Below are 26,416 nucleotides of genomic sequence, written 5' to 3'. Positions count from 1 at the left end.
GTCGCAAAACAAAACACAACAAAGAAAACAAGGGGGGGGGGGGGGCAAGTGTGGCAGACAGGTTTTTTTTTTTTAATTTGATGTGCTTTTGACATAGTCCTATGTAGCTCAGGTTGACCTAAAGCACTATGTACTTAAAACTGGCCTCGAACTCTTCTTGATCTTTTTTCCTCAGGTTCCCAAATGCTGGGACTACAGGTATGAGTCACTGCCCCTAGCTTGGGTTACTTAGGCTCAGGAGGAGACTTTTCCATTTCTAAGGGGCTGGGGGGGTGGGGGGCGTGTAACCTGGTCCCGTCCGGCTCGACCTGTAAATGCGAAGCCGTCACTGCAAGGCAAACAGAAAACGAGACCAGGTAGGACAAACCCAAAAAAGATTCCGCCCAAAGGCTCAGAAATCTGGAGAAAGAGTAAAAGGGCAGATAAGGGGGCGGGGCTCCGCGAGGAGAGCCCTTTGGCCTTTCGCCCCTTTTCCACGCGCAGCGCCCCGTCGCGAGCGGGGGGCGGAGCTTAATCCGGATGTGACGCAGCGCGGCCAGCTGGGGTGGTGTTTTAGAGGGTGGGCTAACGGCGGACCGGCGACGAAGCTGTTGCTGTGGCTTCCGGCCAGTCACCCTCAGAAACCCGCGGTGTCAGGTCGCAGAGGGGGTTAAAGGCGGCAGGGTTCTTGGGTGAGGGGGCGGCGGCGATCCCGCGGGCAGGATGTTACGGGGATTGAGCAGTTGGTTGGGCCTGAGGCAGCCCGAGGGGGCGGCTGCGGGAGGAGAGCCGCTCGGCGGGGACGAGCAGTCGGAGGGAGACTCGCCCCCTGAGGAGCGCTCTGCGCCGCCGGCGGAGCCCACCGAGTGCGAGCAGCAGCAGCATACGGAAGACACAGAGCTCCTCCACCAGGCCAAAGGCCTTGGCAGTGAGTCCCCTCCGAGACGCGAGGGTGGGCTGGGAGGGGGCGCGGGGATGCCAGAGGGGGGTCGGTCCTCCCGGACTTGGGAGCTAGGCGACGCCGAAGCTTCCCCGAGGAGTCACGTCGTGTCCTCGATGTGCCTAAGAATTTGTCGCTCTCTTGCAAAGTTTGTGTACATAGAAAGCCCAGGCGCAGTGACGCGAGCGGTGTACCGCTGTTTTCGAGGTTTTGACAAGCAGTTTGGCTTGTTCGGCTTGCCAGCTTTCACCTGAATCTCCACCTTCCCAGCTAGAGTTGGTTGAGAAAATGCCTTTTGTCCCCAGAAAGGACTAAAAGGTATATTGTCTCAAGTAGCTTGGTAGGTTACTCAAGCTTAAGTCATGCATATCTTCTTTTAATTGTTTCAGACAGGGTCTCCTGTGGCTCAGGCAGACGGGTTTTGAACTCGCATTGCATTGTAGGGATGACATTGATCTTCCCGCCTCTGCTTCCAGCAGGACCTTTTTCCTTGAGGTGGAAAAGAAGCTGCCATTGTCTGCTATATACGAGTTTCAGTGCTAGATCTTAATGACAATAAATACCTGAGTTTCAGCTATTCACCATCCCCCAAGAGTTGGGAGAACAAAACCAACATTTTTCTGATAATACGCAGTACAAGTAGAATCTGAGCCAAAAATCTACCTGATTTCAAAGCCCATACTCTTTCCAAGTTTATAGTCTAGTTGAAGTTGAACAAAAAGTAGTCCTTGAGACTATAAACACCTACTGTGGTAACTAATTCTGGAGAGACTTTGGTATGCTTAGTCAAAGAAGGTGACTTTGGGGTGGTGGGCTCTAAAGAGAAGTAAACATAAGAGAATTGCAACAAAAATGTATACTAAATTTAGCAAGTGTTTTTGTTGTTGTTGTTATTTTGAGACAGTGTTATATAGCCTCTTCTGGCTTCAAACCATGTGGCCAAGGATGGTTGTGAACTCAACACTCCTTCCTCTCTCTCCATCCTGTTGGGATCACCACCACACATACCACACATTCACTAAATTTAGAACGTTTTAAGGGCCTATCAAATGGATTCAAGGTGCCAAAGAACAGAGAAACACAGACTTCAGTAGGAAAGGCTCTAATGTTCAAAAAATTTGACTATGAGATAGAGGGACAGGAAAAACAGCCCCACTATCAAATCTTTTTTTTTTTTTTTTTTTTTTTTTTTTTTTTTTTTTTTTTTTTTTTTTTTTTTTTTTTTTGGTTTTTCGAGACAGGGTTTCTCTGCAGCTTTTTTTTAGAGCCTGTCCTGGAACTAGCTCTTGTAGACCAGGATGGCCTCGAACTCACAGAGTTCCGCCTGCCTCTGCCTCCCGAGTGCTGGGATTAAAGGCGTGCGCCACCACCGCCTGGCTCCCCACTATCAAATCTTAACAGTGTATAATCTCAGTCAAAACGCCCAAAGACTGCACAAATGAAATAAAACTAAGTTATATCGTGAGATCAGCAGAAAAGAGAATGAATGTTTTCAGTGTAGAAAATTAGGAAGGAATGAACTTGGGATATTCAAGGAATGTGAAAAGACTTACAAGAGCAGAGGTTATATGGGGTAGTTGGGATAGATTAATGTGCAATGAAAGCCTGTTGTGGTGGCGCAGGCCTGTAACCCCATCATTTGGGATCTTTAGAAAGGAAGATCAGGAGTTCAAGGCCAGCCTCAGCTATATAGTGAGCTCCAAGCCAGCCAAGGCTACAAGAGACCTTGTCTCATAAAACAAAAAAACTAGGCCTAGGGTATTTAAAAGGCTATAAAGCAAGAGGATCCCTGGATCTAGGCCTACCTGGGCTACAATGTGAGTTCAGTGCTTGACAACTTAGTGAGACATTATCTGTAAAGACAAATCCTCCTGACCACCTGTTTCTGCTTCCCAAGTCTAAGATCCTGGCTGGGCACCATCATGCCCAACTAAAATTTCCCTGAATTTTCTTTTCAGGACCAAGGAACCTAGAGCCACACGCATGCTAGGCCTCTGAGCCCTGCTTCCTGCCATCTTTCCTCACAAGGTTCTCCGGGTTCTCTCTGTTGTTGGTAGTCTGGTTTTATTTTTCTTTCCCCGCTCCCTTGATGATTGAGGAAGCTGAGTTCCGATGGACCCCACCCCTATTGATTAGGAATTTAAAGTTTCAGGATAAAGGAATGCTCCTGCTTCTATGATTTATGTAGCTATGTAAACGTTCTAGTTTAATACACAGAGTTTTAGAGAGGCTAGAGAAATTATCAGAGATGTTTTAATCCTGCATATTGGCCAGAAAAATACATTTTGTCTAAGAGGATGTATTTGTGTACTTTTCTTTGTGGGGTTTTGGTTTTTAGTTTTGCTTTGCATTTTTTTTTTTAGTGTATCCCAAGGCAAACCTCAGATTCTCTACATAGCTGAGGCTGACTTGAACTCCTGCCTCCACCTCCCAAGGGTAATCACTGGATAGCAAATTTAGCTACACCAGCCTGACTCCTACCTGTGTTTTGAAAAATAAAGTATTAAGCCTGATTCCTAGTAAGTAATTTTTTAGACCTTTGAAATCTACTGGAACCTACTAAGAACTCCACTTGTTAAGCAAACATTTGTTGAATCCCTATCTTCAAGATTGGATCCTAAGTACTTCCTATAAATAGTGACCTATTTATGCATTCCAGCCACTTACTGTTACCATTACCAGTAGTGAACCACCAACTTTACATTCTCTTCCTTCATTCCAAACCAAACTACCTGTTCCTTGGTCCTTCCTCCTGATAAACTTATGCTTTCCTATGGTCACTGTCTCCAAAGGAGCTACCAATGTCTATTATTCAGTGCAGAGTGCTTAGTTGTTTTGAAAGGCAACCAAATCATCTTCTGTACTCTGTGTGTGTATGGATGTTTTGTCTGTATGTATGTCTGTGTACCATGTGTGCCCACAGATACCAAAAGAGGACATCACATCCTCTTGAAAGCTGCTGAGAATCAAACCCAGGTCCTCTGGAGGATCCATTGCTCTTAACCACTGATCCATCTCTATAGCTCCTATACTCTTTATGAGCAGGGTATCGATCATGCTAAAAGTGCTAAATATCTTTAATCCACACAACTAGTATGCACCCAGGAAAATTTAAGTGCTTTGATAAACATGTATCTAAGCTGGGCAGGGATGGGAAATCCTCCAAAACTCAGAATGCTGAGACAGGAAGATTACTAAAAGTTCAAGGACGGCCTGAGTTACATAGTATCAGGCTAGCCAAGGATAGATAGCAAAACTCTGTCTCAAAAACACCTAATTGAGTTCTGATAGCACATTTCTAGTTACAGAGAGAGCTTTGATTCCATAGCTTATGAACAATAGTCTTTAGAACTGGCATTGTTAGTTTGAAGAGAAAGAAATTTAAGGACATTGCTTAGATTAGTAGATTAGAAGTTTATATTCCCTAAGAGAAAAGACAGACCTAGGGGCCCAGCAAGATGGCTCAGTGGGTATAGACACTGGCCTTGAAAGTCTGATGGCCTGCTTTTGTTTCCCATAACCCACAGAAAGAAGAGAAATGCCACCACACAATTGTCCTCTGACCTCCAATTTGCCCCTATGGCACATGTGTCTACCCCCACATACATCATGTACTCATACACATAATAATAGTTCTGTTTTCTTTTACATACAGGACCTCACTATGTAGCTCTGGCAATCCGGGAACCCACTATGTAGACAAGGCTGGCCTCGAAATCACAAGAGATCTGCCTGCCTCTGTCTCCTAAGTGCTGGGATTAAAGATGTGTGCCATTATGTCCAGCAATAACAGATTCTTCTTGTGGGGGAAGAGAGACCTAAAACTGAGAAGTGGAAATGACAAGAGACTTGCAAACGCTTTTAGCTATTTGTGGGTAATACTAAGAAATTATGGCCTCTCAAAGTCATGGACTGGGAAGTGGATTATTACCTGGATATAAAGTTGAGTCTGGTCACTTGTTTTTGGTGTTGAGACAGGGTTTCTTTTCATAGTTTTGGCTGACCTGGAACTAGCTCTGTAGACCAGGCTGGCTTGAAATTCTCAGAGATCTGATTGCTTCTGCATGCACCACCATTGAAGGAGAATCTGGTCACTTCTAAGCACCCTGCTAATACTTGAGATTTCTTGGATTCTAAAATTAAGTGAAATACCTTTGAAAATTAACCTACCTGTGTGTAAGAATGTTAATTTGCTAAGGGTTTTCTATTACATGTTTTTTTCCTTCCTATTCTAGCCTCATGTCATGTTTCTGTCCGCTTTGACAATTTGTTTGTGTATGTGGGTATATGTGTGCCATGGTGCAAATTGAGAGACAACTTTTAGGAGTTGGCTCTCTCCTTCAACTATGTGGGGATCGTTGTGCTTTTTGACAATTGTCTTTACTCACTGAGCCATCTAGCCCCCTACTACTTTTTTGTAGGGGTGTGGTGGATAACAGAGTCTCAATATATATCCCTGGGTGACCTAAAACTAGCTATGTAGAGAACAAGCTAGTCTTGAACTTACAGGGATCTATCTGCCTCCCAAATGCCGGGGTTATAGACATGTACCACCATGGTCAGCCAGTTTGCCAGTTTTCAAATAATGATTTCCTTAGATTAGAATGACAGTATGGATACTGAAGAGATGGTTTAGTGGTAAGAGCTATGCAACCCATGAGGACCTGTTTGGGTTCCAGTAAAGGTGATTTAACTTACACAGGACTATATAGGTGAACATAGGTTCTGTGTTGTGCTATTATTACAAAGGGGACCTAAACGTGTACAGATTTTGGTATCCAAAAAGGGTCTTAACACAGATCTCCCTGCAGATACTGATGGGAAGGTGTGATAACCATTGTACTTGGATGAAGCACGGGCCCTTTTTTCCTTTACAGATTATTTGTTTAACTTTGCAAGTGCTGCCACAAAGAAGATAACTGAATCTGTTTCTGAAACAGCTCAGACAATAAAGAAATCTGTGGAAGAAGGAAAAATAGATGACATCATTGATAAGGTACATTTAGAGAACTTGTAAAAGGAGAAATTTTTGAAAGTTGTAAGTAGCTAATGTAATCATTTTTTTAACTCAAGTAAAATATAATGTGCTGATGGAATTTTTCTGGAATATCTTTTCTTGATTCTTGGACAATTTCATACATGTACACATGAATTATGACTATAATTCTTACCTAATAGTAAACTTTCAAAGTAATTTAACTTTTCATATGTTTTTTAACAGACCATTATAGGGGATTTTCAAAAAGAACAGAAAAAATTTGTTGAAGAACAGAACACAAAAAAATCAGGTATGATATAAGTTTATCTTAGTTTCTCAGCCAAGTTTCTGTGTGTGTGAATATGTGTGTGTGTGTCAGTTTTTGGTGCTGAGGATCAACCCCGGGTCCTTAACATATGCTAGGCAAGTGCTACTGCTGAGCTGCCATACCAGCTTCCTACCAGGTTTTATTGAACATTTATTATGTTCTAGACCTATACTAAGGCTCTAAGAATACAAAAACATATAATACTGGGGTGGAGCCCAGGTGGTAGGACATGTGCATAGTGTATACAGGGCCCTGGGTTAGATCCCAAGCACCAAAAAATGTCTATGTACAGCCAGGAATAGTGGCTCACACTTGGAATCCCAGCACTTGGGAAGCTAAAGCAGAAGGATTGCTGTGAGTTTGAGGCTGTACTCCTAGCCTGAGATGCATAGTAAGTCCAGGCCAGCCTGGGCTACAAAATGGGGAAAAAACTTGTTAAATTTAAAAAGTCAAATTTTCAGCTGGGCAGTAGTGGCGCAAACCTTTAATCCCAGCACTCGGGAGGCAGAGGCAGGCGGATCTCTGAGTTCGAGGCCAGCCTGGTCTACAAGAGCTAGTTCCAGGACAGGCTCCAAAGCCACAGAGAAACCCTGTCTTGAAAAACCAAAAAAAGTCGAATTTTTAAAAAATAGTTGAATGTGGTGGTGCATGCCTTTGATCCCTGCACTTGGATCAAAAAAAGGTCAATCGCTGAGAGTTTGAGGCCAGCCTTGTCTAGATAATGAGTTCCAGAACAGCCAGGTCTATGTAGAGAGAAAATAAACACACACACACACACACAAAGAATTCAGTCTTTTACTAAACATGGTAGAGAAGAGGATCAATCAAAAAGACCAAAGCCTAATCAGGCCTTTTAGTGATTCCAGTACCCAAGAGGCTAAGGCAAAAGGATTGCTAGGAGTTTGAGACCAGCTGGATTAGCAAGACCTAGTCTAAAAACAAAAACATAGCCGGCACACTCCAGCATTCGAGAAGCAAAGGTAGAAAGATCAAGAGTTTAAGCCCACCTCAGCTACATAGTAAGTTGGAGGCCAACCTATGTTATATGAAACACTGTGTCAAAATCAATCAATAAATAAAATGCTATCACCAGCAACAAATAACGTTTGTTGCCAGATTCTTTTTTCATCTTCTCAGCTAGGACAGCAACTCTGAGAGGTGTAAGATTTCCAGTCTACATTGCAGATGCCAACATTTAGAGGTCTTTGTAAAAAGCCAGGCCCAGAAATTTAACATTGATACCAACTGTTTTTCATTTGTTTGTTTTTTAGACAGGGCGTCACATAGCCAAGGCTGACCTCTAACTTGTTGTATAGTCAGCGAAGACCTTGAATTTCATCCCTCCTTCCTCTGCCTCCCAAGTGGTAGTATTATAGGTATACATCACAATACTGGATTTGTGCTGTGCTGGGAATGGAATCTAGGATCTTGTGCATGCTAAGCAAGCATTCTACCAACGGAGCTACCATATCCCCAGCTTAACATCTCATCACCTCATCACTGTGTATGGGGCAAATCTGGAACTACCTCTACTTTGAATGGATTGCTTTGGGTCTGACATGTGTTGGGGGTTAGTACAGTTAGAATCTACTATAAAGAGCAGATGACTGCTTGAGTGGAGTCCTGCATTCCCTTCCTAATCATACCTAGCTAGGTGTATGTCATCTTGGTATTCTCAGCATTCAGCTTCTAACTGTTCATTGACAATTTGATTCCAGCTCTATAGGTTATTGTCTCTAATTGGTCTTTTGCTTTGGTTTCACTTCTCAAGATCCTATTCTTTCTCTTTCTTATTTTTATTTCCTTTATTTACTTCTGGCCTTTGTGTGGCAGAGGACAACTTCCAGGATTCTATCCTACCACGTGGGTCCCAAAGATCAAACTCATGGCATCAGGTGCTTTTAACAGCTGAGCCATCCTAATAGCCCTATTTATTTTTATTGTTAATTATGTATATTGTGATAGGGCCATGTGCCTCGGAGCTGTAGTTGTAAGTGGGTGTGAGCTACCTGACAATGGATGCTAGGAACTGAACTCTGGGGCCTCTGCAAGAGCAGTATGACACCTGTGAGGAGGTCACCAGAAGGTATCAGATCATCCTAGAACTGGAATTTCAGAAAGTTGTGAGCCACTCCATCACTACATATATGCTGGGAATCAAACCTGGATCCTCCCAGAACTGTAGCAAGTGCTCTTAACTTCTGAGCCATTTTTACCCTTTGTCATAAAGTCTAAAGCACTGAATCATCTCTTCAGCTTTTTTTTTGAGACAGGGTTGTACTGTGTGTCCCTGGCTGACCTGGAATTTGCTGTGTAGTCCAGGATATCCTTGAACTGATAGAGTTCTGCACAGAGAACTGCCTGCCTCTGTCTTCCAAGTGCTGGGATTAAAGTGGATCACCACGCCCAACTTCTTTTTAACAGCATCTCACTCCATAGCCCAGGCTGCCTAGAACTTGAAGCAATTATTTGCCTCAGCTTCTCAAGTGCCAAGATACAGGCATGTACCACCATGCTTAGAGATATAATACACAAATCTAACACCTATTCATTTTGCTAGTTGACCCAGTGATGTCCTTTATAACATTTCCCTCCAGAATCTAGTTAAGTACTAGTTGAGGATATGATATTATATTCTGTCATTTCTCTTAGCCTTCTTTAGTTCTTTAGTCTGGAATGTTCTAACAACTTTGTCTTTTTTTTTGAGACAGGGTCTTAGACAGTCTTGGCCGACCTCATATTTGCTATGTAGTTGAGGTTATCCTTGAATTCCTGATCTTCCTGACTCCACATCCAAGTGCTGCTGGTGGGCTGTTCCCATCTTAATATACTATTGTATATTGAGCTTTGTCTGATATTTCCTCATGATTAGACTAGGATTGTATATTCTTGATATTTTAATTCTTCTTGAAATAACATGTTCAGGGATCCACAGTGTGTTTCTCCCCCACTGTTTGTCTGTGTGTGCATATATACACTCATGTGTGCCACTTTGCACATTTCCACCATGTGATCCCAGGCATCAAATTCAGGTCTTCAGTCTTGTGGGTAAGTACCTTTACCCACTGAGCCATTGTATGGGCCCAGTGATACTGATTTTGGTTATCTGATTAAATTGTTGTCAGAATTCTGTACTGTACCATTCAAGTAGAGTATTTGTTGACCAAATATATGCATTAAGTCTGGGTATTACAGTGAATAATCATATTTGGAGCTTATTGGTAAATTATTATTTTAAGTGGTCTTATAAAAAAATCTTCCTTTTTATTTGAAATGATAGATTACGGTTTAACTGTTATAACTATGTAGTGCCTGCAGAAGCCAGAAGAAGGTATCAAATCCCCTGGAACTTGAATTAATAGGCAGTTTGTGAGCTGCCATGTGGGTTCTGGGAACTGAACCAAGGTTCTCTGCAATATCACCAAGATTTTTTTAATCTCTTTAACTACTGAGCCATCTCTCCAGCCCCAATAGCCTTTTTTTTCCTATATAGAAGCAGCTGTGCCGCCATGGGTTGATAGTCACGATGAAGAAACAATTCAACAGCAGATTTTGGCTTTATCAGCTGTGAGTACCCTTTAAAAACCCTGTGTAGGTAAGACTTTTCTCCTATCATAGTACATCTCTGTTCACGGGATTTTCTCTTTAGCTGAATTCTTTTTCTTCTCCTTCATTTTCTTTTTTGGAGACAGGGTCTCACTACATAGCTTTGGCTGTCCTGGAACTTGCTCTGGCGACCAGGCTAGCCCCAAACTCACAGAAGTCCATCTGCCTACCAAGTACTGAGATTAAAAACATGTACCATCACAACTTGTCCAAATTCTTTTACTTCTATGCCATTTTTACATGCTCTTGTTGTATTTTAGTTTGTTTGTTTGTTTGTTTTTTGAGACTGGGTTTTGCTATGTAGCCTAGGCTGACCTTGAACTCACTATGTAGCCTAGGCCGGCCTACAACTGTCTTCCTGTTTAAGCTTCCCTAGTACTGAGGTTACAAGTGTGTACCACCATGCCAGGCTTTTACAGTTTTGGTTTGGTTTGGTTTGGTTTGGTTTGGTTTGGTTGGTTTGAGACAGGGTCTCAATACATAGTTCTAGCTGTCCTGGAACTCACTATGCCTCTGCCTCCCGAGTGTTGGGATTAATTATATGTGCCACCATGTCCTTTTTTTTACAGTTTTTAAAAACATTTTTGAAAATTTAAGAACATGCATGTTATCTTTGATGATTTTTTAGTAACTTCCTGAATTGTTTTGTTTTTGCACTACTGTGTCAGACATGATAGATAAGTACTTTAGCACCAAGCTACATCCCCAGCCTTTGTTCTTGTTGACTCAATGAGTTTCATTAGGATTGCTTACAGGAGTGTGAATTAGAAGCTATTTACAGGAACTTGACCAATTTACCAGTGGCTATACCACTGAAGAAGAGATGTTTATATCTTCAAGCAGGGGCAGGGCCCTGTGACTGTGTCTCACTGATCCATGACTTTTGTTTTCTATTTTTCGAGACAGGGTTTTTCTGTAACAGCCCTGGCTGCCCTGGAACTGGCTCTGTAGACCAGGTTGGCCTTGAACTCACAGAGATAAAGAGGTGTATCTGTCTCTGCTCCCCAAGTGCTGGAATTAAAAGCCACCCAAACTAACTTTAAAAAAAAAACTTTGAGTTAGGTTATACTTTTCTTTTTTTCACATTAAAGTATAGCTTATTATGCCAAATCATTGTTTCAGCCTTAAAAAGATAGAGGCTCATACCTGTAATCCTAGTACTTGGGAGATTGATGCAGGAAGATTGTCACCTGTTTGAGGTTAGGTGAGACTATATAATAAGGATGTTTCAAAAAGGAAGAGATTCTTTGATTTGATAATCTTTGAGATATAGTAAGATGAAGTTTTGAGGCAGCAATGCAGTTATTGTGAATGAAATGATCGTATTCCATATTTTCTCTTTACCTACATACGTTCGTTGGTAATTGACATTGATATAGATGGCATTTCATTTGCTGGCCCACAAAACAGTGATGTTACAAAGGACAGTTTCAGAAACTACTTCCCCATACTATCTTTTGAGGCTCCTAGCATGACCACAGTGTAGCTAGTGTTTTTAGCCCTATTGCACAAAGGGGACTGAGATTCTAATGTTTTGCTTACTTACCTGTGTTCTTTCAGAGAGCAAAGGCCAGCTTTATCAAAGCTCAGTGCACAATGACTTCATAGATCCATATTTTCACTGTAATCAATAGTTTTCATGTTTATTTTATCTGTGTGGATATTATATGCCTGCATATATGTCTATGTATCACATGTATACCTGATGCCCTTGGAGGCAAGAAGGTGTGGGGTCCCTGGAACTGAAGTTGCAGGTAGTTATTAGCCTCTATGTGGGTGCTGGGCCTCAAACCCAGGTCCTCTGGAAGAACAGCCAGTGGTCTTAACTGCTGAGCCAACCCTCCAATACTTCCCCAATTCTTTGTTTTTGAGACAAGGTCTTACAGCATACCTCCAGCTTCCTCAGAACTTATATATCTACCTGCCTATGCCTTCTAAGTGCTGGGATTAAAGGCTAATTTTTTGTTTTTAACCTACTTTTTTGTTTTGTAAAAAAATTTGTTGCCTTTATTTATTTTGTTTGTATGTGTGTACATACATAACAGCACATGTGGAGATCACAGTATAACATGAAGGGTATTAATTCTCTCCTACCATGTGGGTCCCAGTGATCTCTGAGTGGTCTCACTGGACACTCTCTTTAACATACCCCCACCCCTTTTTGGCACTAGGGATTGAATTCAGGCCCTTGTTTACTATGTAGTTTATTCATGTACTCTATTATCACTGAGCTGTACCACCAGCACCCCCACCTCTATTGTTTTGTTTTTCTAGTAAAAATTTGTGAGTCTTCCTTGCCATATACCTCTTCTACAGGAAAGCCTGGGTAATAGTCATTGAAATCATTGTACTCATGGACCAGAAACTCCATTTATGGGAATTTCTGCAAAAGATATCATTTTATGGGCCAACAAGATGGCTCAGTGGGTAAAGAAAACTCTTGCCTCACAAGCCTGGTGACTTGAGTCCAATCTGTTGGACCCACATAAAAGATGGGAAAGAGAACCAAATCCACAAAGTTGTCATCTCACCTCTGCATACAAGCTGTGTCACAAGAGTGTGTGCCCCTACTTCCCCCACCAACACACACAATAATGATATAAATTTAAAAATTTTAAAGATCACTTTATAGGGGCTGGAGAGATGGCTCAGAGGTTAAGAGCATTGCCTGCTCTTCCAAAGGTCATGAGTTCAATTCCCAGCAACCACATGGTGGCTCACAACCATCTGTAATGGGGTCTGGTGTCCTCTTCTGGCCTACAGGCATACACAGACAGAATATTGTATACGTAATAAATAAATAAAATAAAATAATAAAAAAGATTTTAAAAAGATCACTTTATAAAGAATAAAAACTCCTTTTTTTTTTTTTTTTTGGTTTTTCGAGACAGGGTTTCCCTGTGGTTTCTAGAGCCTGTCCTGGAACCAGCACTCGGGAGGCGGAGGCAGGAGGATCTCTGAGTTCGAGGCCAGCCTGGTCTAAAAACTCCTTTTTAAAAGGAATTCTTGAAATTAGTATGTAGCACAGTCTGGTCTCAAATTCTAAGCAATCCTCCACCTTTAGCCTCCCAAGGGGTCATATGACAGATGTATGCCATTATATCTGGCTTTTAGAATTCTTTCCAGCAGGTTAAAAACTATTTAAATGACTATGGAAACAGGTCTCGTTTAGTAAGTTATGATGTTAGTGCTAATTTGATTTAGCCCTTAGAGCTAGAAAGTTGTTCATGACCTTGAATTAAGGAAAGTCTGCATTCATGCTTGTTATCCCAACAGTCAGGAGGTGGAGACAGGAGGATCAGGAGTTCAAAGTTATCCTCCAATAGAGATAATTTAACAGTAGTCTTTACTATAAGAGACTGTTTTTTAAACAAAAAGTTGGGACTCGTGAGTTGGCTCAGTGGTTAAGAACACTGGATGCACTTTCAGAGGATCCAGATTCTCAGCACCTACATGGCTGCTTACAACCATCAGTAACTCCCAGTCTCAGAATCTTACACCCTCTTCTGACCTCTTCAGTCATCAGGCATGCATGTGGTACACAGACATAGATGTTGGGAAAATACCTATACACATAAAAACTTTTTAAAAAAAGAAAGAAAGAAAAAACAATGTTTTGAAAAGTGAAAATGCCTTATATATCAAATAAGGTCCTTTTGTTAAAAAAACAGTGCTAGCTAAATTACAGTGTATGGACTGCCTGCCTTTTTGTTTAAGTGAAATCTTGCCTGCTGTACCAGTCAGGATTCTCTAAAGGCACAGAACTAACAGACTAAATATACGTATTAAGAGTAGATTTATTAGACTGGCTCTCAGGTTGTGGTTCAGATACTCAGCAACTGTCTCACAACAGAAAGCTGAGAATCTGTTAGTTGTCCAGTCCACAAGGCTGGATATCTCTGCACTCCCTGTCTGGTGCAGTCCTGGAAGGTTTCTGGATATAGGTGCCGGTGTTCAGTCTACATTGGAATCCTGAAGAAGTTGGATTTAATACCAGCTGCAGCAATAGTATAGACGAATTTGCCATAGAGAGAGAGGGCAAGCAAGCAAAATACAGTGCTTCTTCCTGTGTCCTTTAATGTGGGCTGCCAGGTTTAGGGAGGGTTTTCCTGCTTCAAATAATCTGATTAATAAATTCTTCACAGGAGTGCCTAGCAGCTTGGGTTTTAGTTGATTCCAGATGTAGTCAAGTTGACAACCAAGATTAGCCATCACACTTGCCCAGATACCAGATATATTGGAGAGATAGGTGCAGGAGAATGTTACATTGAACCAGTTTTCTCTAACTAGTAAAATTCTGTGTTGTGTTGTTTTACTTTGTTGAGTTTTTGTTTTGAGGCAGGCCAGTCTGGTCCCAAACTTAACAGGGCAGCACAGGCTGGCCTTGGACTCATTCTATAGCAGAGGCTGGCCTTAAATTTCTAAGCCTCCTGCTTCTACCATCCAAGTACAGGGATTCCAGGCATTCAGTAACATGCCTAGCTCTTGGTTCTGGGGTTCTTGATTCTCTGCTGTTCTCAAATGTTTTGTGGTGGTGATGGTTTTGTTATTTCTGTTGCTTGATTTTTGGTTTTTAATTTTTATTTTATGTGTATTGTTTTACCTGTATGTCCATGCACCACTTACATGCAGTGCCTGAGGAAGCTGGAAGAAGGTGTTGGATCCCTAGAACTGGAGTTACAGACATGAGTCGCCATTGGGTGCTGGGAATTAAATCTGGTTCCTCTGGAAGAGCAGCCAGTGCTCTTTACCACTGAGCCATCACTCCAGCCCCATCTCCTTCCTTCCACTCTGTGGATCCTAGGGATCAAACTCAAGTTATCAGGCGTGGTAGCAAACACATTTACCTACTGAACCATCCCACCAGCCCTGTTTCTTGTCTTTTTGAGACAGGGTCTCATGTAGCCTAGGCTGACTTCCAAACCTCTGTATAGATGATGCTGACTTCGAAGTCCTGATCCTCCAATCTCTACCTCCCTATTGGTGGGATTACAAGCCTACTCCACTGTGTTTGGCTTTGAGTTCACATACCTAAATGTGTCCAATAAAAACAAACAGTTAACATGTTTATATGATTTTTATCTAAGTGATTTCAACTAATTGAGTGAACTAACTATCTGACCTCCTGGAAGCCTCTGTCCAGGTAAGTGTTACAAAAATACTTGGAAGGATGGATTGTTCTCCTGTCTCTTTTAAGTGGGAAAGTCAGTGACAGCTCAGTTGACCTTGTGACTGAAGGCTTGGTTAAAATTTAGCACACCTTTAATCCCAGCATTTGGGAAGTATCTAAATTTGAGGTCAGCCTGGTCTACAGATCGAGTTCCAGGACAGCCAGGGCTACACAGAGAAACCCTGTAGTCTTATGTCTCAAAACAACAACAACAACAACAAAAATTCAGTGTATCAAATCCATGATACATTATAACCTTTTAGTGATTTTCCCCCCCCCCCCCCCCATTTTTCCTCCATTTTTCATCACAGGACAAGAGGAATTTTCTTCGTGACCCACCAGCTGGTGTGCAGTTTAACTTTGACTTTGATCAAATGTACCCTGTCGCCCTGGTCATGCTCCAAGAGGATGAACTACTAAGCAAGATGAGATTCGCCCTTGTTCCTAAACTGTAAGTACCATGTTCTTCAGTCAGAGAGACACTGCTCACTCCTGCAGTGGTGACTTCTGTTTCATCATAGAGCTTTCACATTCCTAAGGGCTCTAGTTATATACAGTATTTGTGAAGAGTCATTGAATGGAGGCCAGAACCCTCTTGACACTATCTGTTCATCCAAACAGGCCCTGTAGCCCTTCAGAGGCCCTGTGTGCTTGGCAGCATGTTCCAAAATGGAAAGGGAGGGCAGACTTGGCAGGAAAGTCAGGATGGGAAGGAGATGTGCTCTTTGGCACAAGTTAAGGTAGAATATATTTCCTTCAGAAACAAGAAATATACCCAAATAAAACCAGATCTGTAAAGGCCCCTTGCCTTTTTCCTGAAATCCAGTGTTTTGTATTCAGGCTTTGTAGCAGCTGTGTTTTGTTCTCTTTCTTGTAGTTTTTCTTCCACCAAAGAAAGGCCCTTCCCTACTCATAAAATCCCAGTTGCCCTTTAAGTTCCAGTGCAATCAGTAGTCTGTGATGCTTTGCCATCAGTCTGCCAGCAGAGGGCGGCCTTCCTCTCTGCAGCATCCCTGAGGCTTTGTCTGGCTCTCTGACTCATGTAGGGTTTTTGTTGTTGTGTTTGCAGTACTAGAAATTGAATTTAGGACCTGGCTCATGTTTTAACACTATAGTACATTGCCAGGCCTCTTTTTGACTTTTATTTTAACATAGGGTCTTACTAGGTTGCCTAGCTGGGTCTTGAAGACACTCTGTATCCCCAGCAGGCTTTGAAATTTCAATCCTCCTGCTTCAGGCTCTCAAGTAACTAGGTTTACAGGCCTGGTTTTTATTATGATGATTATGATTGTCACTGCTATTTATTTTGTTCCTATTTTTTTAAATCGGCTTTCCAAATGGGGCTTGGCTCAAGACTATAATCCTAGCACTTGGGAAGCAGAGGCAGGAGGATTGTGAGAGGCCAGCCTGAGTCACAAGTGGGAAATCTTGGTTCTAAACAAAATAAAGACAGGACATTGTGGCTTAACATTTGTCATCAGTACTCAGAAGGTTAAGACAGAAGAATCACTATGAGTTTGAGGACAATCTGGCTTATATAATGAGTTCCAGGCCATTCTGAGCTATAGAGTGAAACCCTGTCCAAAAAAAAAATCAAAACAAATATTTTTCCTTACTTTGTGAGAGTCCCCTTTTTAGAATGCTCTTATCCTTGTTTCATGGTTGTAAAATTTTACTGTTCCCAGAAGGTACAATTTATAGTTCTCTCAAAATGTCTTCTTTCTGTGCACTTTTCACAGAAACTTTTTGGAACTCTGCCTTCTGGGTCGCAGAAGGCTCCCCTCCCTTGTCTTTTTTTTTTAATATTTATTTATTTATTATGTATACAGTATTCTGTCTGTGTGTATGTCTGCAAGCCAGAAGAGGGCACCAGACCCTATTACAGATGGTTGTGAGCCACCATGTGGTTGCTGGGAATTGAACTCAGGACCTTTGGAAGAGCAGGCAATGCTCTTAACCTCTGAGCCATCTCTCCAGCCCCCCTCCCTTGTCTTTTGCAGTAATAGCACTGTACTGAGGGTACTGGTCCACCTTATGTTGAGATGTGCTTTCATGACTTAACTAGCTGTAAATAGGTAGCTTCCCTGCTAGAGGACTCTTCAGCCCCCTGACCATCTGTAGGCAAGACAGCAAGAGCCTGGCCTGACACCAACCCATGTGTACCCTGTGCCCTACAGCTTCAGTATGGCATCACAGCCCCAGTCTCAACTGTACCAGGCGAGCCTGAATTCCACATAAGAAACTTTTAGGTTCTATCTCATGGGAAGGGCAGGGCAAGGTGAAAGAGAATAGAGCCATCTCCCCACTCCTCACAGGCACCTGTGACCTCTGTTCCAGTACCTGTCGGCAGGCCTGCTTCTTGCTGGCTACCCTTCCTTTGGGTAGCATAACTCCACACAGTACATTTTTTGTTTGCCTATTGACTTTTCAGCTTCCACTGTCCTGCCCTATCCTATTTGTACTATTTATAGGATTTATCTCTGCAGTTCCTCTTCTGTGATTTCTGGGGTGTTTTCAGAGGGAATATACATGAGCTCATGTTCATTATGCAATGTTTAGCTGGCCATGTAGGGATTTTGAGAATCATTTCCTAGTCCTTGGGACCATATGGCAGCTCAGGTCTTTTGTCTGTTTGAGAATACTACTTTGGCAGAGTTCTTCTAGCCCCAGGAAGCCAGTTATGTGGAACCTTTTCTTTGTGTTTTCCTCTATAGTAAAACTCTTCTCTCCATAACTATCAACATACTGGTGGCAAATTTCTTTTTATTGTTGTTTGTCTTTGTTTTGGAGACAGTCTTTCATATAACCCTGACTGGCCTTAAATACCATGTATAGCTAAAGATGACCTTGAATGTCTGATCTCCGACCTTCACCTGCCTAAAGATGTGTTTACAAGCACATACCAACAGAGACAAGACAGTTTTACCAAGTTACCCTGACTAGCCTGAGACTATGTTATTGACCAGGCTAGGCAGCCTCATTCTTTCAGGGATCCCCCTGCTTCTGCCTCCTATGTGCTAGGTGTTGAGATTGGAGGCATGAGTCACCACAACCAACCTTTCTTTTGAGAGTGATTTTCCTATATACCAGGCTAACTTCACTCTTGCTATGGAAAAAATCAAGGATGACCCTTAACTTTTGATCCTCCTTCCTTTAACTTCCTCTACATTACAAGTGATAAGATCAATTTATACAGTTTTACTATATATATATATACATATATATGTGTGTGTGTGTGTGTGTGTGTGTGTGTGTGTGTGTATAAAACCACATTACAAATTTCATCTTTAGACTGTGGCTAAAATAACTATTTTTAGTTGAGGATCTAAAGAAATGTACCATCTACTCCTCTACTGCATATGCTCACAAAACCCTAGGAATTGACTCTTATTGTTTCAAATGATGAAGGAATAAATAAGACAAGTATTCTGCCCTCACACCCCTATCATTCTAATAACTCAGGAGGCTGAGAATAGAGAGCTGGAGACCAGCCTAGGATACATGTCAAGACCCCCATAAGAAAAGTCTAGCTTTGGGGACTAAAAAGGTGACTCAGTGATTAAGAACACTGACTGTGCTTTCAAGGGACCCAAGTTTAATTTCCTGTACCCACATGGTAACTTACAACCATCTATAGCTCTAATTCTAGAGGATCTGATGCCCTCTTCTGGCCTCTGTGGGCTCAGACATACACATACTGCACAAATATACATGCAGGCAAAAGTACCCATACAAATAAAATAACTTTTAAAATCTAGCTTGAGCTAGTGAGATGGTTCGGTAGGTAAGAGCACATGCTGCCGAGATTGAGGACCTGAGTTAAGTCCTTGGGGCTACATGATGGAAAAAAAAACAATGAGACTTGGATGAACTAATCAGGCCTGTTTACCTTGTAAGCCTCAGGGTTTTAAGGCAAAACATCAGAGCCAGGCAAAAATGAAGTTGCAGATAAGCATACTGACACACACCTATAATCTGAGTGTTTAGGAGGCTGAGACAAGAAGACTGCTACTAGTCTGAGAGCAGTCTAGGCTACATAGTAAGTTCCAGGCAAAGCTTATGTTATGGGCTACGTGAAACTGTCTCAAAGGGAGAAAAAGTTGTGAGGAAGTGGTCTGCCTAAGTATCTTCAAGGCCACTTTTAATTCTGAGCTCTATGAAACATCCCACATGAACAAATCTTGGGTGTATTAATGTCTCTGTGGTGACTCATGGGTTCTGTTTGCTCTTTTGATGAACAAAAACAACTATTTGGACTTCTTTGCCAGACTTCCTCCCTGTTGATGTAAGAGAGGCAGGCACATTGCAGAAAACTTGTGCATCACCCTCTGGGGAAGAATCATATTCCAGATGACATTGTAAAAGTTCCAAAAGGTCCTCTGATAAAAACTGTGCACAGCTGTAGCTCCCAAACACAAATCTGTTTCTACTTTTGTGTTGGATTTGAAGCATTAGAAACCTGTGGACACCCAATGAGGAACACTGGGCATATGGCTCTGGAAAAGACTGGTAGTTTCTCCTCTGCTATCAGAGAGCTTCAAAGTATGTTTGTGATGCAGCAGCAGGGCACTGGCTGGGTTCAGGCTGCTATAAAGAAGTACTGGCATTTCAAAATATAGGGCCAATCCTTCATTTTCTAAGGTGTCCCTTAGATAGTGACTGTTTGTTCAGAAAGAGTATCCGAGATGATCAAACTGACACTCAGAGAAGAAAAGTCTAGAAGCTCCATATTTGTTTATGATGACTTGTTTTTGTTTTTATGTGGTTGATTGGCAACAAGTTCTCATGTATTCCATGCTAGTCTGGAATGATATATGTAGTGGAGGATGATATTGAACTTGTGAATCTCCTACCTTCACCCTGAAGTTCTGGGTTTACAGACTTAGGCCACCATGCCCGGCTTATGTGGTGCTGGGGTTAGAACCCAGGGCTTTGTGCCTTCCAGGCTAAGCAAGCACTCTAACAACTGAGCTCCATCCCTAGATGTGCACCCTTTATTCAGTTTATGTCTGCCTTCCAAACTAGAGATTATAATTTGAAAGAACAGTCATCGATTTTTAAAAATTATTTTGATACAATGAAAAGTTAGATTTGAATGCATTACAAAAACCATTTTAAGTCATTAATTTATTATTTTTTTATTATTATTTTTATTATTATTATTGTGTGTGTGTGCATAATGTGTGTATATGGGTACAAGTGTCTTGGCTTCAATTTTGAGATTAGAGAATAATTTTATTGAGTTTGTTCTCTCCTTCAACCTTTATGTGGGTTCTGAAAGTCAAATTCAGGTCACCAGGTTTGTATGACAAACCTGATGGGGAGTCCAGAAGAAAGTGTCAGCTCTTTAGGAGCTGGAGTTACAGACAGTTACAAAGCACCCAACATAGATGTTGGGAACCAAACTTTGGCTCCCTGAAGTAGTAGCAAGTAGTCCTAACCACTGAGCCATTTCTCTAACCTCCTGTTATTGTTCTTATTGCTTTTTTGGTTTTTTTGGTTTTGAGACAGTCTCCTGTGTAGTCCAGGCTGGCCTTGAATTTGGGATCCTTCAGCCTCAGCCTCCTAGAGAATTTTTTCTTTCATTTGAAACCTGATGTCTCATGGCCTTTGATTCTTTTTGTGGGGAAGGGGTACTGGAGATGGAACCCAAAGCCTTGCACATGATAAGCAGCTGTTCCTTCAATGAGCCCTGAAGTCCAACCATGAATACTTCATTATGTATTTCCTATGGACATTCATTCTTTCCCACAACCCCAGTGTGACTATCAAATCAGGTCGGTCTCTGTCTCTGTCTCTGTCTCTCTCTCTCTCTCTCTCTGTCTGTCTCTCTGTCTCTGTCTCTCTCTCTCTCTCTCACACACACACATTTTTACACTCTGGCTTTCAGATCCTATTTTAAATGCTTTAATTGTTCTAATAATGTTATAATGGTTAGTCACAAACGTTATTTAAAAAGGGACCAGAGAGATGGCTCAGCAGTCAAGAACACTGGCTGCTCTTCCAGACAACCCAGGTTCAGTACTCAACATCTACATGTAACTCCATTTACAGGGGGATCCAATGCCTTCTTTAGGTCTTCATGGGCCTTGCATATGTGTGGTGCACAGATATACATGCAGGCAAAACACCCATACACATAGAATAAAATTAATAAGGTAAATAAAAGTACCAGGAAATACTGACAGTTCATAAGCGTTGTATAACTCATCTCTTGCTGCCGTGGTGAATATAGTTCAGCTTACTGTGTTATTTAGCTTTTGCTTATAAAGCAAATGATCATTCCCTTTGGCTCTCACAAACACCATAAGTGCTCAGGGGCTGGAGCTTTAGCTTGGTAATTGAGTGCTGGCTTGCCTGGCATGCATGAAATCCTACATCCCCAGAGCCAAATAAATAATGATCTATTCTAGGCTTCGCTATACTACCCTGTGTGCTCTTGACCCTCACATTCTCACATATGTCATTGTCTATCAAAGTGTGAAGGAAGAAGTATTCTGGAGGAACTACTTCTACCGCATCTCCTTGATTAAGCAGTCGGCCCAGCTCACAGCACTGGCCGCCCAGCAGCAAGCCTCTGGAAAGGAAGAGAAAAGCAGCAGAGAGGATGATTTGCCTCTGACAGGTACATTCTGCAGAAAAGAGATTGTTCTCAAAGAAAAGAATTGACGTAAAATATTCCTGCTTAAAGATGCTAATGAGCTTGTCATCTTGTGTGCATCAAAAATCTCTGTACAGAAAAATTCTTTTCTTTCCAAAGGAAATTTTCTTTTTTTGCTGCCCTTTCTGTCCCAGCTTACATGTGTTTTCCCCAAGTGTTCTTTTGCTATCTCATTCTTGTTTTTACAAGATAGGATTTCTCTGTGTAGCCCTGGCTGTTCTGGAACTCACTCTGTAAACAAGGCTGGCTTTGAACTCAGATCCACCTGCCTCTGCTTACGGAGTGCTGGAACTAAAGGTGTGCACCACCAGGCTTCTCAATGTCTCCTTTTTTGCCCCTTTGGACTTTGTTTTGTTTTGGGGTCTCTTTTTTGGGGGGTTCAGGCTGGCCTTGAGCTCCTGATCCTCCTGCCTACACACACATCTTAAGTGCTAGGGTTACAGACATGTGCTACCAAGGCCAGATATTTCTCAGACTTCTATTCATCCCAGTTTCCTTGGTGCTTATGGTTGTAGAGTCCAGTAGTTCTTATTCCAGTTCAATTACAAGTACCTAGCTCTAAGCTAAGCTATTAAACATCTGAAACCTCCTATGATGTATTAATAACCCTGTTTGCTAGGGAACAAGTTTTATAATGTCAGCAACTATGTAATGAACTATCGGGTTGAAGAGTTAACTTAACAATTAAGAGCACTTCCTGCTCTTTCAAAGGACTCAGGTTCAGTTCCCAGCACCCATATGAATGGCTTACAGTTCTTGTGGGAGATCTGACACAGTCTTCTGACCTTCATGGGTACTCAGACATAAATATAAAGCTGGGTGTGGTCACATGCACCTTTAATCCCAGTACCCTGGAGGCAGAGGCAGTCAGATCTCTAAGTTGGAGGCCATCTTGGTCTACACAGAGAATTCCAGACTAGCTTGAGATATATAGTAGAACCCTGTCTCAAAATAACCAAGCAAACAAGATAAATAAAAATAAATATTAAAATATATATATTATGATATTTTTATATATTTATTTTCTGACACTGAGAGTGGATTCCAGTGGGAATATAGCTCAGTGGTAGCATATCCCTCCAGCATATGTGCAGATAATAATACGTTCAATACTCCGCACTGCCGAAAAGGGGTGGGGGAAGGCCATTTTTTCCAAAGACTGCCTGTTTAACAAAATGGACTTAGAAGTATTCAGTAAAGACTGCTGGAGAGATAGCTCAGCAGTGAACAGTGTTACTCTTACAGAGGATTCAAATTCAGTCCCCAACACCCACATTAGCTCACATTGCCTGTAACTCCAGTACCAGGGGATTCAACACCCACTTCTGGTCTCTGAGGACACCACATGCAGGTACACATATCCACACTCAAACACACACACACAATTAAATCTTTATATGATAACCAGCAGAATGAGGTGTGAGGCATTGTGTTTTCCTTTGTGCTTTCTACCCAGGTTGATAACAGGGAAGCTTGACAAATAGCTTCATTCTTAGTATCCTAAAAGAAAGCACAGAATCAGTTTTACTGACACTGAAGTCCAAAGATGATTTTCTAATGAAAATCCCATATAAGGATATTGAATGTAGTTGCAGATTTAAAGTGACATTCCCTCCAGACATGGTGGTGCATAATTTAATCCTAGCACTCAGGAGACAGGCATGCAGAGCTCTGTGAGTTCCAGGGTAGTTAGGGCTACATGATGAGATCCTGTCTCTAAATTGGTAAAAACAAGAGGACACTCACCAAAGAAGGAGGTTGACATGGTTGTGCCTGGCTATGTTATGTCATAACTTAAAGAGAGCTAAAAAATATACCATAAATGCTCATTTCTGAAAATGATTTAATGTATCTGTTATTTAATGTATCTAGCTGTTCTTATGATACGCATTCAGAACTAAATCAAGCAATTATTGTCTCTTTTATTCTCACTTCATAGAGGCAGTACGGCCCAAAACACCACCTGTCGTAATCAAATCTCAGCTTAAAACTCAAGAGGTAATACAGTTTTACGTTATACCTAGTAGATGATGTCTAAAAATGAAGTTACTGGGTTAATTATCTCTGATACGATTGAAAACTGCTTAAGAGTGTCAGCCTTATGTCTACAAGATGAGGAGTTCAGTACTTGAATAGTCAAGAGCCTATAGCTGAGAGCTGAGGTGATTTCCTGGCATAAATAATTCTAGATGTGCTCATCAGGAATCAGAGAGAATGGTTTGAGTGATCTAAATAGTGAAGGAGAATAATAGCCTCTGTTACCAAGCAACTGCCAGTTAGAAGGTTGGAAAGCAGTGAGCACCATCTTACAGCTAGCAGAGAAGAACAAAAAAAATGAGACTATGTTAAATTATGAGACATAGGTGTCATTTAGAAGCCATTCCAAGAGCTCTTTGGTTGCATTTCAGGATGAGGAGGAAATCTCTACCAGCCCAGGCGTTTCTGAGTTTGTCAGTGACGCCTTCGATGCCTGCAACTTAAATCAGGAGGATTTAAGAAAAGAAATGGAGCAACTTGTACTTGATAAAAAGCAAGAAGAAACAATTGCACTAGAAGGTGACACACAATGCCTTTGTTCTTTTTCCTAATCCCAATCTCATTTTTTATTGATATTTATTGAACTCTACATTTTCTCTGCTCCCTTCCCTTCCTCTCCCCTCCCCTTCAATACTCTCCCAAGGTTCCCATGCTCCCAATTTACTCAGGAGATCTTGTCTTTTTCTACTTTCTACTTCCCATGTAGATTAGATCTATGTAAGTCTCTCTTAGTGTCCTCATTATTGTCTAAGTTCTCTGGGATTGTGGTTTGTAGGCTGGCTTTCTTTGGTATATGTTTAAAAACCACCTATGAGTGAGTAGATGTGATAATTGTCTTTCTGGGTCTGGGTTACCTCACTCAAAATAATGTTTTCTAGCTCCATTTTCCTGCAAAATTCAAGCTGTTGTTATTTTTTCTGCCGTGTAGTACTCCATTGTGTAAATGTACCACATTTTCCTTATCCATTCTTCAGTCGAGGGGGATTTAGGTTGTTTCCAGGTTCTGGCTATGACAAACAAAGCTGCTATGAACATAGTTGAGCACATGTCCTTGTGGCACGATTGAGCATCCTTTGGATATATACCCGAAAGTGGTATTACTGGGTCTTGAGGAAGGTTGTTTTCCTAATTTTCTGAGAAATCACCATACTGATTTCCAAAGGGGCTGTACTAGCTTGCACTTGCACCAGCAATGTAGGAGTGTTCCCTTTACCCCACATCCTCTCCAGCATAAGTTGTCAGTGTTTTTGATCTTGGCCATTCTTACAGGTGTAAGATGGAATCTCAGAGTTGTTTTGATTTGCATTTCTCTGATGACTAAGGATGTTGAACATTTCCTTAAGTGTCTTTCAGCCATTTTTAGATTCCTCTGTTGAGAGTTCTCTGTTTAGGTCTGTACCCATTTTTTATTGGATTATTTGTTCTTTTGATGGACAATTTCTTGAGATCTTTGTATATTTTGGAGATCAGTCCTCTGTCTGATGTGGGGTTAGTGAAGATTTTTTCCCATTCTGTAGGCTGTCGTTTTGTCTTGTTGACTGTGTGTAGGATGTAGGGAGGCTGCTCCCAGGTCTCTGAGGCTTTGCTGTGTAGGGGTGGGGCACAGGATGTGCCTCTGGGGGGTTAGAGTCTAGAGAGCAGGGCTTCCAGCCCAAGGCCCAGACACTCACCTCTCCACGGGTAGTCAGGGAGGGCTTCACTGGTCTTCTCACCCTCCTTTTTAAAAAGCCATGTTTTGTTTTCTCTTGTTTTCATAACACTGCAGTATCTGCCTTATCTTCTGCAATATCGAGTTCAAGGTGCTGGGTTCAGCTTCAGGCAAGTGATAAAACTGGGCATTGTGGCCACACCTGTAATCCCAACACTCAAGTGGTGGAAGCAGGATTAGAAATTCACATTCATCCTCAGCTAATATTGCATTGGAGGCCAGCCTGGGATACGTGATGCTCTGTCTCAAAGACAAAAGCCAGAGAGATGGCTCAGCAGGTTACCACTCTCACTGCCAAGCCTGATGACCCAAGTTGCATTCCTAGGACCCACATGGTAGGAAGAGAGAACCAAATCCTGGAAATTATCCTCTGACCTCCACACATACTTGCACACACAAACAAAATGGTTTTAAAATGAGGAGGAAATGGGGAGCTGGAAATGTAGCTTAATAGTAGAGTGCTTACCTGGCAATGCCGTGGCCCTGGGTTCCCATGCCTGGTACTCCAAAGGAAAAAAATGGCTAGGCCTTGTGTGAGGTGTTAACAACTGAATGAAATGTTACAAGTATTACGAGTTCAAAGAGCACCTTTCTTTGCCTCTCCCTTTGTTTTCTGTAGAAGATTCTGCTGATTGGGAAAAGGAACTACAACAGGAGCTTCAGGAATATGAAGTGGTCGCAGAGTCCGAGAAGCGAGATGAAAACTGGGATAAAGAAATTGAAAAGATGCTGCAGGAGGAGAATTAGTCCCAAGCCCATTCTTAACATTGTGCTGAAATTAAATTTTGATGCTCGCTGAATCAGAAGACGCAAAAGAGTAACTTTATGCAATTTGAAATTATTTTTTTTCAAACTAAAACTTGCCTCTTCTAAAGTATGTAGAACAGCTGTTGTAATAATCAAAAATAATAGGATATTGTATGTAATGTTTCATATAAATCAAATTAGCGATGTTATAGACAGCAGAACTCACTACCACAGAAACACAGGTAAAATACTAGAGTTTGTT

The 26,416-nt window shown here is 41.7% G+C and overlaps 1 protein-coding gene across 2 annotated transcripts; it reads left to right on the top strand.

Moving 5' to 3' along the window:
• Window positions 1–531: 531 nt before the first annotated feature.
• On the top strand, window positions 532–26,207 carry Syap1 (synapse associated protein 1). 2 transcript variants are annotated; one of them, XM_038316911.2, is made up of 10 exons: window positions 532–907; window positions 5,797–5,915; window positions 6,141–6,207; window positions 9,719–9,792; window positions 15,313–15,452; window positions 21,481–21,626; window positions 23,602–23,660; window positions 24,071–24,218; window positions 25,465–25,517; window positions 26,027–26,207. In XM_038316911.2, the coding sequence occupies exons 1-10, from the start codon at window positions 703–705 to the stop codon at window positions 26,204–26,206; spliced, it is 1,191 nt and encodes a 396-aa protein (XP_038172839.1). In that variant the 5' UTR covers window positions 532–702; the 3' UTR covers window position 26,207. The 2 variants fall into 2 exon arrangements, with proteins under 2 accessions (XP_038172839.1, XP_038172840.1); XM_038316912.2 differs by lacking the exon at window positions 25,465–25,517.
• The last annotated feature ends 209 nt before the right edge of the window (window positions 26,208–26,416 follow it).

The sequence above is a fragment of the Arvicola amphibius genome, chromosome X (genome assembly GCF_903992535.2).
Source record: "Arvicola amphibius chromosome X, mArvAmp1.2, whole genome shotgun sequence".
Lineage (NCBI taxonomy): Eukaryota > Metazoa > Chordata > Mammalia > Rodentia > Cricetidae > Arvicola > Arvicola amphibius.
Note: the sequence above shows the minus strand (reverse complement) of the source record. Positions and strands in the feature narration are given on the sequence as shown.

Coding starts and splice junctions, on each gene's coding strand:
- Syap1 (XM_038316911.2), top strand. CDS start 703: ATGTTACGGGGATTGAGCAGTTGGTTGGGCCTGAGGCAGCCCGAGGGG. Junction 908..5,796: donor CCAGGCCAAAGGCCTTGGCA/GTGAGTCCCCTC, acceptor TTTCCTTTACAG/ATTATTTGTTTAACTTTGCA. Junction 5,916..6,140: donor TAGATGACATCATTGATAAG/GTACATTTAGAG, acceptor GTTTTTTAACAG/ACCATTATAGGGGATTTTCA.